General features: G+C 44.9%; 2 protein-coding genes across 2 annotated transcripts; both read right to left on the bottom strand.

The window, feature by feature from the left end:
• Window positions 1-863: 863 nt before the first annotated feature.
• Window positions 864-8807, bottom strand: LOC120667544 (protein NSP-INTERACTING KINASE 3-like). Its single transcript, XM_039947600.1, has 10 exons — window positions 8693-8807; window positions 8369-8498; window positions 8201-8272; window positions 7812-7955; window positions 7570-7641; window positions 7426-7451; window positions 6890-7033; window positions 3187-3528; window positions 2422-2813; window positions 864-1187 (listed from the first exon to the last, which is right to left on the bottom strand). Exons 1-10 carry the CDS (start codon window positions 8805-8807, stop codon window positions 864-866), a joined length of 1761 nt encoding a protein of 586 aa, XP_039803534.1.
• A 1784-nt stretch (window positions 8808-10591) lies between these two features.
• Window positions 10592-14157, bottom strand: LOC120664264. The gene is made up of 6 exons (XM_039943398.1): window positions 13550-14157; window positions 13338-13451; window positions 12433-12513; window positions 11490-11662; window positions 11304-11400; window positions 10592-11077 (listed from the first exon to the last, which is right to left on the bottom strand). The coding sequence occupies exons 1-6, from the start codon at window positions 13841-13843 to the stop codon at window positions 10964-10966; spliced, it is 873 nt and encodes a 290-aa protein (XP_039799332.1). The 5' UTR covers window positions 13844-14157; the 3' UTR covers window positions 10592-10963.
• Window positions 14158-19660: the final 5503 nt, after the last annotated feature.

The following is a 19660-nucleotide window of genomic DNA, read 5'->3' on the forward strand; positions in this document are numbered from 1 at the left end:
AGTAGGCTACAAATTATTCAGAGATTCCAACCATTGTAGGCTGCAAATTAAAACAATTTCCAATAATAATGTTCCTTATAATAATAAGGGAAACATAGTGCACCTTTAGTTTGTACTCCCTCCATCCTAAATAATATGGGGAGTATTATGCATGTACATGTCTCACTTGACCTCTGCTTATTAAATCTGTGTACATCACTAGCTAGATATATAAAGTATCAATCATCTTGTATCTAGCTAGTACTATATCAACTTGCACACAAACTTGAGTATTATGCAAATAAAAATGCTTTTGCTAGGAGTCGCCTATAGAAAAGTGCACATACATATGAAAAAGAAACCTACCGAGCCTGTCTGTCTTGGTATACGTGCCTCACTTGACTTCTCTAGCTGAATGTCTGCGCCTCACTAGCTGGAGATATCCTTGGCTGCATCTTTCGCTAGATACCGCCCACGCAGGACCAACCTGCATGTATGCGCACGCGCGCATACTCTGCTCACTAGCTTTCGTTGCAGACGTCGACTTCAGAATCGGGATAGACATAGACACATCGCAGCTACTCTTTTGTTCACTAACAATAAAGAATTGTGCATGATTAAACCTCTAGTCAACGTTTTGATGACAGACCATGTATAGCTTCTTTAGATGCAGAGCAGAAGATCCACTGGTTAGCTTATTTATATTTCATAAATCATCTCTTTGCTGCGCGCCACCATGATGTTCAGCAAAGAGGGTGTTCACTAATTCACTTAAACACATGTTACGCCATGGGCAGATATAACAGCAGTGACACTCTCCACTTCAACTGAGAGCCTGAAACTGATTGTTACATGCACACATGACAAATGGCAGTCAGATCAGATCACCTTGGCCCTGAAAGCTCAACGGCTTGCAACTCGGTCGAGCTGCATTGGTCTTCGTAGTAGTTTATAGCTATAGCCTGGTACTTAAGATCCTCGGGGTTTGGTTCCTCGACATTTTTCATGGCCTCCCATTTCTCTGCAACCCCATCTCCTTCTTCCAGCATTGTAACAACTTCAGATATCCTGGGGCGGTGTTTAGGGCTGTACATTGTGCAGAGCAATGCTATCTGAACCATCTCCTCCAATTCAACACTGTCATAGTTGTTCCTTAGCTTCTTGTCCGCAAATGAGCTTAGCTGATTTTGAGCAAGAAGTTCCTTGGCCTGAAACAATATTGATGAATGTGCATCTCAGAGTGACAGTTCATGGCATTTGAAAAGAGGAAAAGAAACACAATTGTCAAAATAGATCCTTCGTATATCTGTTTTGAAATTCTTAGAACACCGGTTCTGGACTCTAGCTGTTGTGGCCTGGTTACTACTGAAGTGGGACTGGAAACAGGGGGCAGTAGATTACGCCATTACGGTTACAGTATAGAACTATAGATATGTTGCCAGCATATAAAAACTGTGGAAAGCTAGAAAGAAAAAAAAAATATGGCGATGGTTGATTATTGCTCCTTTACCAAGGTTCTCAATACAATTAGAAAAGTGCATTGATGCAGTCTTTATTCATTGCTGGTAAACTATAGGTCTATAAATGTAGTTTCTGGAGTAGCGTACTGTCTAAACTCAAGTTAAATGTGACATTGATGTTCAGAAATGCAGATGTTGAGTTGTTTTATAGCTTAGTTAGAGATCAAAATAGATTGATGGGAAACTCATGGTACCTTTGGCTTTCTTATCATGCATGCCACGGTAAAAAGAGAAATTTTACAATAATCGAAAAAAATAGGAGCCGTTCATCTGATAAAATCCTACGGTGGTGAAGGTAGGAAGTACCTAGAAATACCTAGGATAAAGTATCTTGTACTTCCAAAATATGGGGCCAAGTACTAAAAAGTGGGACCGGATACTAACTTAATTTAATTTTTATAAATACTTTCCATAGATCAATGGCTAGAAAAAAATCTCAAGGTAAAAGTACCTGAAAGTACCCATTGGTACTTTACAATCATTGTAAATGTTAAAATTTGGTTTTCTTTTTTTTTTCATTCCAGCTGGAATTTATGATCGATTATCACACATTCTTTAGAATACAATTGTAAATTCAGATTGCATTATGCTGAGATGGTGTATATGGATATATGCATCCTTGGCATCTCAGCATCTTGTTTGGTGTAGAGGCTGAAAGTTGTACTCTATTATTAAAAAACACTCAAATGGCTATACCTTTAAATTGCTCTGGTGCTATGATTTGTTGACAACAGTATTAGAGCCAATCAGGCAAGTAGTACAAACCACAAAATACAGATACTTAAATGATGTTAAATTGAAAATGTCTTTTAACATGCCCACATATATACTAGTTAGGGGCCAATATCCAAATCTGTTTTTCTCCAAAAAAAAAAGTAAATAAACTGAACCTGATCTTAAAGTACAAAGAGAAAATACTTACCCATTCAAGAATTCCTCCCTTCTGATATTCATTCTGATGAAGCTCTAGGGTCTCTCGACCAGTGACTAACTCGATCAACAAGAGTCCAAAGCAGAAAACATCAGTCTTCTCCGAAGCATGGCCAGACAAGAAATACTCTGGTGGTATACGCCCAACTGTTCCACGCACTGTTGTGACAACATGAGACATCCCATGATCTACAAGTTTTGCCAATCCAAAATCTGCAACGATTGCTTCAAGATAATCATCAAGCAGAATGTTGGATGCTTTTATATCACGATGGATTATCTTAGGATCACATTGCTCGTGCAAATAGAGCAGTCCCCGTGATGCACCAAGTGCTATCCTCTTTCTCCTTGGCCAGTCTAAGGCTGGTTCCCCATTAACATATTCTGACAAAGTAAAGGGGAAACACTTTAGTAATAGACAAGACACAAAAACAAAACAAAACAAAACAAAAACAAAAACAAAACAAGACACACAGATCGATCCTGGACATGATCCAACGGTCCACATTGGTGACTTACGTAAATACAAGATCTAAGTCAGCTTAAAAAGAGTAAATCTCTTAGTAATAAATATAGATAGTAGATTAGATTGGAGGGAGTGCTCAAAAGTTCCACATGATTAATTTCTTCGTTTTTACCCCCACGAGATTCCAGCAACAGAGGTAGTACCGAGACTAGGGGGAACCATGCCCGCCCACACTGTGAGATTCCCAATATATATGCAACTGTACACGGAATATACAAGAAATATGCTAACCTTTTAATTTAGAAGCAACAGTTCCATTTGGCATGTAAGGATATACAAGGATCCTTTCATTATTTGCAGTGCAGAACCCAATAAGATGGAGGAGATTACGATGAACAGCCAAGCTTATCACTTCAACTTCTGTGTGGAATTGATCATCGCCAATAACCGAATCATGATCCTTCAATCTTTTCACAGCAATAGGTGTGCCACCAGGGAAATGACCCTTGTAAACTATTCCATATCCCCCCTCTCCCAAAATATTTCTTATATTGAAGTTATCAGTGGCCTTTCTGATCTCCTTAAACTTGTAGTGCTTTAGATGCCCAAGAGAAACTTCTCGGCAATGTTGAACTGAAAATGTCATAATTACTGCATAAGTGATCAGGTATAAGAGTGCACAATGCCAAAATAAAATGGCAGTGACATCTACAGGCTAATATGCTGTGAAAAAAGAGAAACATGGGTACAATGCCAAAACTGAATGGGAAATCATAATCAATAGTTGTCTAGCAAGACCACGAATCCGCGAATACCCCACCTCCTCCACCCCCCCCCCCCCCGCTACACACACACACCAATAATCCATATAACAAAGAACAAAGATTACTAGTTACTCAATATTTGATAATTAGGCTAATCACTAATCATTTAGGCCTTCTAATTAGGTATTCTAATCATTTAGGACCAAACTCAGTTAAAATTTGAATAGTAATTATTGTGGTTCACTATCCTATTTACTATATACATAATTTATTTTTATATAAATAAACAAGATATTATGCAAAAATATCCAATTCATTCCAATTTTGACATAATTGGAATATGTTATCCATACTATATTAAATTGTAGATATATATTATCATCCTATATATTTCTATCATAACTATTACTAGCCCTATTTGGGACAATGTCATGTGGCAGCGCACTCCACATGAGCACGTCGGGAAGAAGCATTGCTTCCCTCTCTTCTTCGCTTCTCATGTTTCCCATTTAGAGCTAGTGTCCCGACTATTGCTCTATGCGGAAAAGCCCGACTGGCGCAGCTCATTCGTGAGAATCTCCACTTTCTGCAAACACAGTAAAAAATAGGCCCGACCTTTTGGTTCGGCTCCTTCCACCCACCCACCCACTCTAATTCCTGGCTGCGTAAAAGTTATGAAAATCCGGTGTAATGCATAGAAGAGTCGTTTCCCTAAAGAATAGATCGATGGAGGAAATCACCATGGTGCTCATAACTTTATGCAAAAATATGGACCTAGAAATTCGGATATTGGGTCAAGATACTTGATGGAGTATTAAGTTTATGGGTTTTCCCGTATCTACATAATTGCTTCTTGCCTTCGAGTTTTTACGGTAGATTGGTGATTAAGTCAACGGATAGTGGTATTCGGACATTGAATGGATTGCTAAAAAGTAACTTCTATAAAAGCGGTGAGGACATGGATTTTCCACAAGCCCATGCGGACGCGCAAGACCTATCTGCACCGTTCGGCCACCATTCTGCGTGGAGATTCATAAGAATGGATCGTACAAGTGACTATTCAAAGAGGCTGGTTGTGTCTTGTGGTGCTAGAGACTAGAAGAGCAGATTGGGAAATGTACTGTGTTATCTTCTTTCTTAGCTTCTTCTTCCTCGCTTGTTCTTCTTCGCCCAGATGCCCCGATGGCCTCCACGATACCTCGACTGGTAGCTACAGCTACAATGCCGCCTCGTTGGCCGGTTACCTCCTCTACCCATTCTACACTAACTTTGTCGGTCTCTCACCCCACCACTGACCCCCGCCGACCGGTTCCCATCTTTTAATCCATTTGGCAATTGGAGCTCCAAACCATGGAAACCCAAATCCATAACCCTAATCTTCTCTACCCCACCGCCGCCAGCCTCGACCACCACCCATGGCATGGCGACGCCTTGCCGCTGCACCACTCCGCCACCCATACCGTCCGCCACCTCCCACCCCCCCCCCCCTCCCTCTCAACCCAAATCTGGCTAGGTTCAGCCTTGGCCCCTGCAATGGAGGAGTGACAACGACCACAATAAGACTGGGAGATGTAGATATTAGAGACAGGTGGCCACCAAAGGAAGAGAGGCATGCGGCGGAAGGTGAATTATCAGAGAGAAGCGTGCGGCAGGAGGGCAGACCTAACAGAAGGATACAACCAGGTAACGAGACACAATTGGAGGTGTCCATGAGAGCTAGGCCCACATTAATGATTGGCGGCAGACCTTGTGGCCACAAGGGTATGTGGTTTGACGTTTTCGATCATTACACTCCCACATTTCAAACTTTAGTGTCAACGAGATACTTTCCTAACCAGGCACCTGACTCGAGTGTCTAGTCTTCATGATCTCAGCAATAGGCTAGGCAACTAGTTATAAGATCCAGCCTCCAGCTGCACATTATCATGCCTTGTACTTGTAATATAAACCCTTGAGATAAATGGAATCGCCACTTTGGCTCTCAAGCTCTCTAAATGGTATAATACTAGGATATAATTCACCAATTAGTTCTTTTGATCCTTCCTAGCTTGTGTCTTCGCCATGTACCCATGTCTACCAACTTGTTCATCAACTCACCACTCTCATACCCCTTCTCTTCTGTTGCGTCTCTAATCCTGTTGCGAACTCCTTCACCGCTTCAACTAGGCAAGGACTCTTCCTATCGTGGTATCACCTTCATCATCCTGACCTCCCATGCTCAAATGGTGAGGACCCGGGCACATGCTCTCATCACTCTTGATCTCGATGACTCCAACAATTCTTAGATGTGCCAATTCTTCACCATCATCCATGGGAAGCTTGATATCCTTGACAACATGAATCGTCATAGATCTCACCTTGATTCGTGCTAATCGAGAGTGGGTATTCATCCACACAAAGTGCATTATCAACTGGCTCTGCTCCATGATCACGATAGATCTTCGAAGCGTCATCATGCAACCTCTGACGACACCGCCACCTCTCTATGGACAGCGATTGAAAGCCTCCTTTCATGACAATTTTCATACCTATGTGGTGTACGTCAAAGCGGAGGTTCACAATCACTAGCAAGTTGAGATGACCATCACCGAGTACTTCTCCAAGCTAAAGTCCCATGTTAATCAACCATGTAAACATCAGTCAACTAGTCCGAGAGGAGAACCAGGTGATCAACATGCTTTGCGGCCGTAACCCCAAGTTTCACCACACCATTATTACTCTCACTATATCGGACGAGGTTCCCTCAGTCCTAAAGTCCCGCTTCTAAACTCTCTATGGTTAGAAACTTAGAATCTTGGTCCTGAGGGGTGTGATCATCAATGGAACATTTCAAATTATGGGTAACAAGATACATACTTGGCAAAATAGAAAATGAAGAATATTGATGCAATCAGCAGGGAAATCAATTACACAAACAACAAAGGAATTCGACAGACAACAGTCTAGGATATATATGAACCAACATGATTTTCCATATCTTCTGAATGAGATTATTATGGAATATATTTATTTATAATCAAGCCATACAAAAATAAAAATCTTTATGTTGACACAAATTCCTTAGGGGATGATAAACATAGTCAAAAATAGAGCTGGATGAACCCAGCATATGTAAGACTAGGATCCTCATCTGCAATGTGAGACATGAACTCGTTAACCCCATTTTTGTATGAATGTTCTCGAAGTTAGACAAGACACACATACATATATAGTGTTTCAAAGAATACTACCTTCTGCAACTGAAAAGACTCGCTGACGCTGACGCCAGTGCCGAAATAGGATGACAGCTCCAGCAACCATGGCAACCATTGAGCAACCAAGTGCTATGCATACTGTAAGGATCATAATTTTTTTATCCATGACTCGTGAATCATCTGGAGAACAAAATTATTTGGTGAGCACACATTCACAAGACAAATATGGATGCATGAATTAACTTTCTAAAATGAAATTGAAATCAACCAGAATTGGACAATGAGCAACCTTTTCTCGTATCCTCCGGGCCTACAGCAGGGAAAGCAAGTGACTCTGAGCAGCTTCTTCCATAAAGAGGCGTTCCTACTCCTGATTCGCTTCCTTCACAGTTGATGTCACTTAACAATGGATTACCATCAAGACTATTCAGGCATGATGGATTAAGGAAACGAGAGAGAGGAGGCAAATAATTTAGAATTGGCTTCAACCAAGCTCATGTTTAATTTATCAGGGAAAGTATGAACTTAGTTCACTTACAACGCATTCCATGCGCGAAAAGTTGGCCGGGGACCACTCAGGTTGTTGAAGGAAATATCCCTGTGGAATTGGTAACTTTTCTTTCTTAGAAATGTGGAATACGTAAAACTCACAATGACAACTGAACGTACTAAATGAACAATTAATGCAACAATAATGATAGAAGGATGATAAATACAGGATGAAGATCATGCGAGCTGTGGCTAATGAATCAGGTACAGGTCCAGATAAGCTGTTGTTGTTCAATTTCCTAGAAGAAAGAGGCAATCAGATCAAACATCATGAGGCTCAGCCAATGTTCAGATTCTGAAAGATGTCCATATATAACACCGCGACATAGATGTCTGAATGTTGGTAGTCAGGAAAGAGTGGCCTACTGGCCTTCGGTTCAAAAAAAGAAGAAGGAAAGAGAGGCCTTACAGGTACCGGAGGTTCACCATGCTACCCAGTGTACTCGGGATGCTTCCACTGAACTGATTGTTTGACAGATCAAGTACATGCAGCAGCTTCATCCTGCCTATGGTCTTAGGGATGGGACCAGAAATTGCATTTTGGCGTAAAGACCTGCCACAATTTGAACACAGACTCATCATTTCTTCATCACAATCCATTGCAGAAACATCCCGATGCCCACGAGTCATAGGAACAATTCGAAGTGCTTGCGACGAATTAATAAAGATTCTGTTAAACTTACAACATGGGAAATTGGGAATTTCGCTAGAATAGAACGGCTCCTCAGAATACCCTAGAAATTCCTGTGCTCCAGACAGGGCGGCTAACAGAGAAATTGGTTTCAGATCGAGACTTACAGAGATCGCAGAGACCTGAGCCTCCCAATCGCCGGCGACAGTGTGCCGGAGAGGTTCTGCTGCACCATGGACCTGCGAACAGTGAAGCAAGAAACCATGAGCCGGACCTGAACCTGACCATCATGGCAGCACACGAATATCAAAACAACGAGGAGAGCAAGAGCATACAGCTCCTGAACGTGGCCCCCATGGCAGGTGACCATGTTCCAGCGGCACGGGTCGCCGGACTTAGGGTCCCAGTCGCGGAGAACTTGGCCCGGATCCTGCAGCGCCGCCTTGATCGCCACCAGCGCCGCCGCTGCATACCACACGACACCACAAGACACCGACGGAACTCAGCGGCAGGAACCAAGAAGAGAGCTTGTGAGCACAAGATCTGAGCCTAGCTTCTTTGATCACTCTGGCCGGGCCGGGACGGGGGAAGAAGGGAGCTGAGTACTGAGCTACTATGGAAGACTATGCGCTGCGGCGAGGTGGCAGTGCGGCACGTACCTTCCCTGCCTAAGCCCCCAGCGGCGGCCGGGGAAAGGACCGCCGCCGCGGCGACCACGACCCCCACCACGGCGACCACCATCCTTGCCACCTCCGAAGCTCCACGCCCGCCCATGGCGCCGTCTAGTTACCTAGATAGCTTCCACGGCGGCGGCGGGCGCGCGATCGACCAGGGTGGGAGCGAGAAACGGAAACGCCGCCGCGCGCTGCTGCGCGCCGCGCGGTCAGGAGGCGGTGAGAGCGAAACGCAATGCGGGAAAGGGGGCAGCTTGCCGGCATGCGCCCTTGGTGGTAGACGCGGACGCGGTGACGCCAGCGCGGTTGTACTTGGCATCGCGCGCCGCGCCGCGCGCCCCGCCTGCCTGTCCGGTAGCGCGCGCACCGCTCCAGGGCTTCCTTCGGTTACCGGTGGCCTGGGCGCAGGCGCTGGTGAGCGTGCGAAGGCAGCGCGCCGCTCGTGACGCCGGGAGGGCCGGTGAGGTGGTCACCGGCGCTAGACGCCGGGGCCATGCAGCCCCTTGACGTTTGACAAAGCATGAGGAAAGCAAGAGGAGGGGGTCGGTGGAGGGAGAGAAGGAATCTTTTAAGTTTGGCAGTTGATTTACTCACTAACTCACTGAGGGACTGTGTTCATGACAGTGTGTTATGACATGCTAAAATTTAAGGCAACAGACTGGAACTAAATGCCTTGTGTCTTCCAGTGGCTGCCTTCACCTTTCTCGTGCAGGGTCAGCCAGCAGGTTGCGCGTCAGCACAGGCCAACCCTAAGGTGTTCTTGTGTGGAGAAGCATGAGGACAAATCTTGTTAAACAATAAATTATATCAATTGATATATTTGTCGGAGTAAATTGAACAAAAAATAATTTAGAGAATCATCCGGACTTTGATTACTTCAGGAGAATAATTTGAAACTTTTGAGATTGATTTGAAAATTTTCCTTATTTAAATAGTAGGGATTAGACCCAATCTTATCAGGCCCTATCAGTCCAGACCAATTATCTGGACTAGGCCCATGAAAGCAATCCTTGTTTGGCGACATCAGTGGCAAACCCACTTCAAAATGTGCCATTCTGAAAAGGCATTCTTCACATCAGCGACCAGGCAATGATATTATATCTTTGGAAAAGGCGAGTTATAGATCCATCTATCGTTCATATTTGATATAAGCTCCACGGTAGGAGGTGACTTGACTGCTACCTCCGGTCCCATAATCACAGGAAGGGGAGGGGGTTCATAGAAGTATTTTCATTTCTACTACTCTCTCTTAAAAGTTGTAGTTCTTGAATTGGGCATCAAATTCTAATTCTAATTCTAATTCTAATTGCACAGCTATATCTCTTTTGAGAAGACCTTCAAAATGAGACGTCATTTGCATATATTTCAACAATATTTTTTGAATACTCATAAATTGCTTTATGTAGATTAGAAAATACCAACATAAGTTAGTAAACATGCTCAATTAACTCGCTAAAGATACCTATCATTGATCATGCAATAAACATCCACCTGCCACAACAGATTATTTGACATCATCCTTTAATCACATCATCCAATTATCTTCTAAATATCAACATTAATATCCAACTAACGATGAGCAACTTTTGCAAAAATTTATAAGCAAATTAAAATACACTAAAAAAATCTATGCTTACATGAAAAAATATATATTTGAAACATATATAGTGGCGAGGGATCTTATTTTGAATCTCTTATTGAAACAAGTGCAACTGTGTCACCGGATTTGATTTAGACGCTCGATATTAGGAGTACAGTCTTCTTTATTATTATTATTCGAATCGTGCATTCTATACATGATGCGGAAGTTGAGCTGAGCGGAAAAACTGCCAAATAGAAAATGATTAGGGACTTGGCTAACCTAACGTACAGCCAGGCCCTATATTTTCCTAGAACATATAAAGATCGAAATTCACATACAAAAAGTATATGTCATACAAAAGTTATACATTCTTAAATTAAAGTATGAGAAAAGGCCATGGTCACTATGGTGTTGGGAAAACAAGAGAGCGTATTACACGATAGCAAGCTCTATAGTTCTATCCTGTACACTTAGAAGTTCCAAAGATAGGGATAGGATGTCCTAGTGTTGCCTCAGAAGTACACATGGTCCACACGCAACATCCCATGCACTTGTGCCAGGGCATTTGGCTTCAGAACTTTGGAACCTGCAACACTGAACTCAACTATATTGCTAACAGCAACTACTTGTGCTCGTGTGTCTAGTTTAAATCTCAGTATCATGTCCAATAACGTTCAGAGGAGAACGTCATTGTCGTCCCCAAGAATTGATAGAGAGAACGGTGCGATTGCGACATTGAACGTTGACGATCCAGCCTTGTCAATGTGCTTCATCTCAAAATCGCCTTCCTACAGTTCAAAATGGGATTAAGGTAAGCACCAGTGGCAGTGTGCAGATATGCCAAGGCAGATCCTGCGGCTGAAAAGCTTTAAAGAAGATTCACTTTAAATGAAATACCACTCTTATTACATCACACCTCAGTGCATTCCTTTCGTACAGGAAAAAGGCAATGCTAAAGTAAAACAGGAAATTGTTGTTGAAAATCTGTGCAGAACAGAAGAACTGTAATGTTACCATTCTTCCATTTGGAGTGCTCAATGGGCACGCAGAAGAGTACTCAAAACCAGTCCTTGGAAATATGACAGGTTGCTCTCCCACTACACCAACTCCCCTGACACAAAAAAGGAGTCGGTCATATTAGCATGTCCTTGTGACAGTCAAATTAGAGTTATAGACTTATAGTACAATATAAACACTAACCAAATATTCTCCGTCCTTCCATTTCCATCTGTGACAATCCAATGTCTTCTGAGAAGCTGAACAGGGCGCTGAGAATTATTTGTGATTCTGATCCTATAAGCAAAAAAGAATTGGCCCTTCAATGGCTGGCTCCGGCTTTCAATATAGACGCTCCTGACTTGAACCCTTATCCCCTAAAATGTGATATCCTAACTGTATTAGAAAATTAGAATGCACCCGAACTCTCAAACATATCAAGATGGTAACAAAGCTAAGTCCTTTTGGTCTTTTCTTAGTAAGTGACAGGTTTACTGGTAACCTAGGAATCCTAAGCTGTTTCAGCTTTTTCGTATTAGAAGAACTTCCTTCACATCTCAAGTTACGCACACGAACCATGGAACAAGCATTGCAGAACCAGACCTCTAGATGTCAAAAGGTTGTAGTCACTACTATAAATAATATGCTAGTTCCGATCACTCATATTAATCACAAGGTCCGATTTATTGAACAGCAACTGGAGTACCGGACAAGATTCAAATAATGGATACTTCCATGTTCATCTTCTACAAGCATGCTTAAACATGTGAAGGAATATGGAAGATGACAGGCATGAATAAAGGATTTGAGTTTGGAAATTGAGTGCCGAAACATGTGACGAGATAACCAGTGTCCAACTTGAGAAAATTTAACAAGGTCAGATGGAAAATAATTTCCTGAAGACCTTGACCCTGTGTGTCTTTTTCCTCGTAACTTTAGACCAGTTTCTTAATGGTTTCATGCTCAGATAACACTACTTTTCAACACTCAGTATGCGCATATGGAAAGCAATAGTTAAAAACAGTTGGATGAATTTGTAGGATATCATAGTATTTTCCAAACTGAAAGGGGGATGCATATTTTCCAAACTGAAAGGGGGATGCTGAAATCAATGTAAAGTTAAAAAAAAATAAAGAAGAAGACTTACCAGAGTTGTAGCGTCACTAGAACATTTGAGGAGGGAGTGTGGAGCCAAAATCTGTAATTCATCTCTATATTTAGCAGCATCCTGGGAAGCATGAATCAGCAAAAGAAAATCATAAACATGTGGGGCCGCTAAGAGATGAAAATAACAAACTTGTTACCATAAGTGGAACAATTGAAAAAAAAAGGTAACTGAAGTGGTACAATTAAAAGTTCAAACCATGAGGCTGGAATAGAGGACAAACAATTCCAAACAAGCAGAAGACTAGGCAAGACCCCATGCCCTAGTGTCCGGTGGCGGAGGACAGATTGGAATTTAGGTATGGCACAGTTAGACTGATGAAGCCAATAGCTACAGTATAGCACTTATCAGCCTGTTCGGCTGCACTGACCCAGCAGCGGCTGGATGACTGTAGCTACAGGAATTTGTCTCGGAGAAGAAACCAGCACCAGCGGCTGGGGCTGGCTGGAGCTGGCCAGCCCAGCCAGCCAAACAGCCCGTATGCTAATGCCAAAATAATTCACACCAACGTTGAGCATGTATTGTCAACAAAATTTGAGGTACGGCGGCAGCCATACCTTGCCCTACCGAGCGCTCCGCCACTGCTAGTGTCCCTCTAGGACTTCCTAGGAATTTCTAGAACCATAAGCTGGTGAACAGGAATCATGCATTGAATGGTACAGTTAGCATATGAGAACATCAGTCATCATCATAAGACATTGCAGCATGCATTCTCTTCCGAAAGACTTGTCTAATCAAATCTTTGTCTTAATTAGCACCATCAACGACAGTGGTTGGAGTTGGATATTTCCAAACTTTGCTAATGCTAATGCTTGTCCAGACGTGTAGGAACTAAACGTGATAAACTTGCAATTGCTTGAAACAACGGCAATGCATGAGTAGAATACCTCAAACCTCTCCTCCTCGATGGCCTTCCTCATCAACCCGCGGAGGCGCAGCACGGGCTCCTCCTCCTCGAACGACCTCAGCGAGTCCCTCAACCTCGCTGCTTCCTTGTAATCCTGCACAATGAATCCCAATTTGCAGCCAAAAGCCCCAATTTTGATGAACGTTCATACTACAAATTTTCATCATTTTGCATTGGTGTCTATTCCGGTACCTCAAATTGGGCGGCCACGGCGAGCTGCTGCTTAAGCATGGCGTACTTCTGGCTCCTCATTATGAGTGACGCCGCTGCCTTCTCCTCCTTCTCCCTCCGCGCAACCTCTTCCCTCTCCTCGTCCTTCCCGGGCGAATTCGAGCTCGAATTCGCGTCCGAGGCCGCTGCAGACGCCACAACCGCCCCCCGCGACGCGGGGAGCCTACCCCGCGGCCACCTCGCGGTCCTTGGCCTCCGGCCCATCCACGCCGCCGTCGGCGCCGGAGACGAGGACCTCACACCAGCCCACTGCATCCTTCCCTCCCTTCTCCCGAAACCAAATCGAAATGGTCTCCAAGAAAGTAGAAAAGAAAGAAATCGAATTCAGCGGCACTCAGATGAACAGATCCCTGCGGTTTCTTGGAGGCCGGCGAGTGGCTGCCCAGGCTTCGCTCCCCTCCCCGCCGCTAAAATAAGGCGCCGCTCTTGCCCTTCATTTCTGTGGCTCCGCCGCTCGCTAAGAAAACCGGGCACCAATCAACAGAGGGGAGGACAACGAAGGTGGGGAAAAAATCTTGGAGCTAACGCGGGCGAATTAGCCGGGTGGAGAATCAATTATTCGGTCGGATACGACATGGAACCAGGGTTTTTTTTTCACAACCGGACACCCCGAACCGGAGCCCTCCGGTTCCGGTTTACCGGACCAGTTTGACCAGTTACCGGTAGAAATCGGTCAAATTCAAATTTGAATTCAAAAAACTCAGTTCAACCGGTTCGTACCGGTATACCGACCGGTTAGACCAGTTTACCGGCCGGTTTGACCGGTTTGAATTTAAATCCAAATTTAAAATCGCATGTGTAACCGGTTTGGACCGGTATACCGGCCGGTTAGACCGGCTTACCGGCCGGTTTGATCGGTTTACTAAGTGGGCCTTAATGGGCCGTCTCATTTTTTCTTTTTCTTTTTTGTTTTAACTTTAAATGCCCGAAAAGTATGTTAAACGAACGAATTTTTGAGAAAATTTGACACCATTAGATTCGTCGCACCTTGAAGTATTTTTAGAATTTTTTTGGGAATTTTTCATTTTTTTAAATTTGAATTTGAATTTTGAATTTGGGCTGGTTTGGTACCGGCCCAAACCGGAACCGGACCGATTCCCAACGGTAAGGTGAACCCTGCATGGAACACGTCGGAGTCGGGGAGCCCCGGGAGTGAAAAGATCCCGTCTTGTGGGCGCGGCCACGCCACAACCACAAGGTCCAGCCACCGCAGCGGCGAATAGTTCGTCGGCGGTGACCACTTGCTCCCGGTAGAATTCTAAAAAAAAGTTAATTAAATATGTGCGATTACAATTGTCCGAGTTTAAAGATCTATATCATTACAATTCATCTATTTCGAATCATACTACCGTAATTTTACAGTTTTTCAAAACATGCCACTACTTAACTCTTCGATGTGTTTTTTAAAATTTATGAACTAAATTGCCCCATCTTCTTCCTCTCCTCCCCATTCTCCTCTTTTCAATGGCGTCTGGCTCCTCCTATACCATCACAATTTAGGTTGCAGAGGTGGGAGACAAAACTGATAAATGGGATCCACCTGGTAGTAAGTATATCATGGGAAAATTGGTTTTATAGCACCGAAAGAAGGCGACTTCCGGAAAATACCACTAAAATATGTTGGCTCCCTAAAATATCATCAAAAGTGTGCGACGTTACCTGGAAATACCATTCCGTCACGGAAGCCGTTCGTGTAGCTCACGGCCTTCGTCCCGGCCATGCAACATCCCACGCACAGGAGTTGAAGCTCCGGGCCAAGGACACCAAGGCCGAGCTCCTCCCGGCCACCGCGCGCATAGGAGCCCAAGCTCCGGTGCTGGCCGCACGCTGGGGCCGCACTCGAAGGTGCGCCGCTGAGGCCGCACAGCCGTCCTTGTGCAGCGCTGCCGTCCTCCTCCAGCTCGTTCTTCTCCCCTTTCTCCCCCTCCTCGCCTCTGGCCAGCGGGCACCACGTCGCCGGCGAGCACCGGCCGGGAGCCCGGCATCCCACTCCCGAGCGTGCCTCGCTCCTCTCTCCCTCCCATTTAAAAGCTACGGCTGGCCTCCACTCAAATCCCAGCCCCGACCTCCATTAGCCGCCGCCACCACCACCGAGTTCCCTCGCCACCACCGTCGATTTCGCCGCCGGTGAGACGACCCGCTTCGATTCCTCGCGCACACACCATCCTCTTTGCGTCGCACACACTTCCCCTCACTCATCTATCGCTCTCTCCAATCGTGTAGGGCTGCCGACGGAGCTCGCCGCCGCCGGCCACCAGACCTCGTCGCGCCGCCGCTTGACACCATCGCCTTCCGTTCAAGCTCGGGGGTGAGCTTCTCCGCGTTCTTGCGCTGCTCGTGCTCCTCCTCGCCTGCTATCCCGCTGCCTTCCGTCGTCGGTGTTGGCGCTAGGAAGGTCGAGGACCGCTGCCTCGTGCTGGAGCTCGTCGACGAGCGCGGCTACGGCGCGGCGGCGCTGCAACAGCAGCAGCCACGGGCAGCAGGAGGCCGAACCATTCGCGTCGACAACGAGCAGAGCAGAGGAGCTTGCCTCGGTCACCATGAGAGGAGCAGAGCAGAGCAGAGCCGCCCCCTGAGTGCGGCCGCCGCACTCCACATGCCAACTAGCGGCTTAGCCATGGCGGGGCCGGAGAAAGGTCTAGGCGCAGCGGCCCGCCTCAGGCCGAGCCCGACTCCGCCCAGTGCTGCTGCTCCCGGAACCCCATGCCCCGCCTAACTCCGCTCGGTGCCGCCGCCGGCGATGAGGGTGAGCGCAGGCATGGAGACGAGCGGGATGTGCGAGCGGAGGAGGTGGAAGAGCGCCGAGAGCACGCGGGCGAGCGCCGCAGCTTGGAGCGGGGCAGAGGCGGCGCGGGGAGCGCACACGACGGCACGAGGGGATGGAGATCGGGAGCAGACGGAGAGAGATGAGCCGTGAGGTAGACGGACGGCTTCCGTGACAGAATGCTATTTTCAGATGACGCCGCACACGTTCGATGGTATTTTACGGGGCCGATGTCTTTTAGTGGTATTTTCCGGAACTCGCTTTCTTTCAGTGCTATGGGACCAATTTTCCCGTATATCATTGCTGAGTTGGGTATACACAGTGGCGGGCCTACATGGTAGCAAGGGTATTCCAGTGAATACCCATTATTTTGGGCAAAACTTTTTATACATGTAGTGTAGCATATGTATATGAATAAAAAATAAGAATATTACACAATACAATGGGCTTCTAAACTTAGTTTCTGCTTGGTGCTGGAAATTATAGTAGCCCATGTCCCACCTCTCCCCACCCAACGGCCCGCAGGCCTATTAGCGGTCACGCAGCCATTTAGCTAGCATGACCGACTGGCCAAGCGCCCGTGTGCCTCCTCGGTCCCTCAATTTTCCAATCCCCAGCTGCAAGACCGCGATCGATGAGGCCAGATGAAGGTAGGGACTCATCAGCCGCAAGGACAAACGACAGTAGGGCTCCGCAGCCGGGCAGATGATCGGCAACACGAGCGTGGTAGCTGGGCGGGCCACGGGATGCGAACAGCGGCCAGGCCAGCGCCACAGCCAGGCAGGGGCGCAGGGCTCAGGAGTGCACGGCGTGGAGCACGCGGCCTAGGTGAGGGCGCGGCGCTGCCGCTTCGCCCAGTGTGGTAGGGCCTCCACAGCTCCGCCGCTCCAGCAGTTGTGCCCATGTGGGGCGTGGACGATCAAGCCGAAGCAGGTCTGAGCGAAATCAAGTTTGAGCGCAAGGTGATAGGACTAGTGATAAATTCGATCTTTGTTTTGAAACTTATCATTGTGATTTATGAAATTTGAGCTGTAAAAAAATTACATCTTTTGAAATTTTGAATACCAACTCCCAAATCCTGGGCCCGCCCCTGGGTATACATGTTATTAGACTTGTTATATCATTGCTGAGTTGGGTATATATGGACCCGACAGCAAGATGGAATGTGTTTGGATTTGCGTTGAGAAAAAACTAAGCCTTCTTAAGAAAAAATTTCATGGATGCACAGCCAATATGGAATTTTAGTAACAAACTATGGTTCGTCTAAACCAGGGGTGAAGCCACATTGGGTTTGCCGAGTGCACATGCACCAGGGAAAAAAAAAATTCAATGGTTAGCATCTAAATTTTTCCAAGAACGAGATTTTTTTTACACGTGTATATTGAGATGTGCACTTAGATCCTCTATGCTCTAGCTTGGCCCCTGTCTAAAACAGATATAGTGGTTAGGATAACTCTGATTGAGATAGTTGTACTTGATCCTCGGTTAGTTGTGAGGGTGGCTCTATTTGCTATGATAGCCTATTTTTCAATAGACAATCGAAGGCTCTTTTTTATATCCAGGTTAGTGATGGTTTAATTAGTCTTCATTGTGTAGTGCAATTAATGCTTAGTTTCCAATACATCTGTAGATCTGAAAACTTGGTTGTTACACATTACGGCTTTCCTCTTGATGCATGGAAAGGATTAGGTCTGTGAAACTATATTGTGGTTTAAGCTTTTAAAAAAACTATATTGTGGTTTAGTAGATTAGATTATCAATATTTAAGTATGAGAAAACCTGCAATGATCAACTTCAGATCCTGTGATCAATTTGGATAAATCTTGGTTGCAATGGCAATGATAAGCAATAACATTGTTCTAATTTTGTTGGCTGCCATGTTCTAACCGGATGCAATTTCTGGTGATAATTTTCTTTCCTAATAAGCTTCGACTGTGACAACGACATTATAGGCTAAGTTTATAACTTTCACAACACACATGATGCAGACTTGCTGGGAGCTTAGTCAATGATGCAACATATATGAGTTGTGTGGTGTGGAATGCACGCAGCATTGGCCGTGAAGTTTGAACTCAACATTGTTGTAGCCACAGCTGTTGCCGGCAAGCATCTTGCTTTAAGTCACGGGACGGGACATTATCTTTGTATCGCATAAAGAAACTACCAGTGCTCATTTATGGTTTGAATTCAGTCAATCGCAGCACCATTCATCATCTTATAAGTTGGAGAATGGTGCATCCAGAGCATTAAAGTTTAATAGGAACACTGATTGTCTCGTTGTTATGCTATTTTGGGATCCTCCAAAACTGCAGAAGTAAGCTAATTTTGTCAACCTCAAAATTCAGTCAGTTATATGCTCTGGTGTATGGGTGACAGACTCAAATTTAGAAATTTTAGCACAGCTTCTGGTATGCTTTTTCCCCATCAACTGTGAGCAAGCAATGTGATTCACGCTTCAAATATATAGTTGAGTTGTTTCTGACTACAGTAATTTAAATATCATGTTGATTGCTTCACTCACTGCGTTCGGCAGGCTGGAGCTGGAGACTGGAGCTGGTGTGGTGTGAGAGAAAAACACTGTTACCTGGCTGGTGGCTGGAGGCTGGAGCTGGAGCGATGTGAGAGTAAAATAATGTAGCGCTGGAGGGCTGGAGACCTGCCGAACGCAGTGACTGTGAGTTCAATGCCATTGTAATTAATCTTGTCCATCTTTTATTTTTCTGGTCATGCTACATTTACAAACTCTTGAGTCTCATTTTGTTTTTGTTCCCATAGCTTCCAAAATCGTGACTATGGCCCTGTTTGTTTTCGCTTAACTTATAATCTAAGCGTGGCCGAGAGAAACGAAGATTTTCTCGCTTCTCGATTCTCGCTTCTCGTAGTTCAAATCTCTAAAGCGGATTACCAGAGAAGCGAAAATAATCGAGGCGTTTGGTGGGATTATCACTTGTTTCCACCGATAAGCTGATTATAATCGGAAACAAACAGGGCCTATGACTCCTATTGTTTCAGATCTACTAGGAAGTAGGAACCAAACTGTCGTATTGTACTTGCGTTTCCTCTTCCTAAATTAGGAATCCAATTGAACGAGGTTTCTCTTCCATCACCAAAACATCTGTTGATGGTTATGTGCGTCAATTTGGTTCGTCGTATGGGCAAAACGCACAAGCTTACTAAAAATACATGGCGTTTTTTGCTTGTTTGAATATTGTAGGATTATTCATGACTTTAACATCTTTATCACTGATGAATATGTAATGCATGGATAAATGATTATGATATGATTTATAATTTATTATATATTGTTG

This window comes from Panicum virgatum, chromosome 3N (genome assembly GCF_016808335.1).
Source record: "Panicum virgatum strain AP13 chromosome 3N, P.virgatum_v5, whole genome shotgun sequence".
NCBI classification, from domain to species: Eukaryota; Viridiplantae; Streptophyta; class Magnoliopsida; order Poales; family Poaceae; genus Panicum; species Panicum virgatum.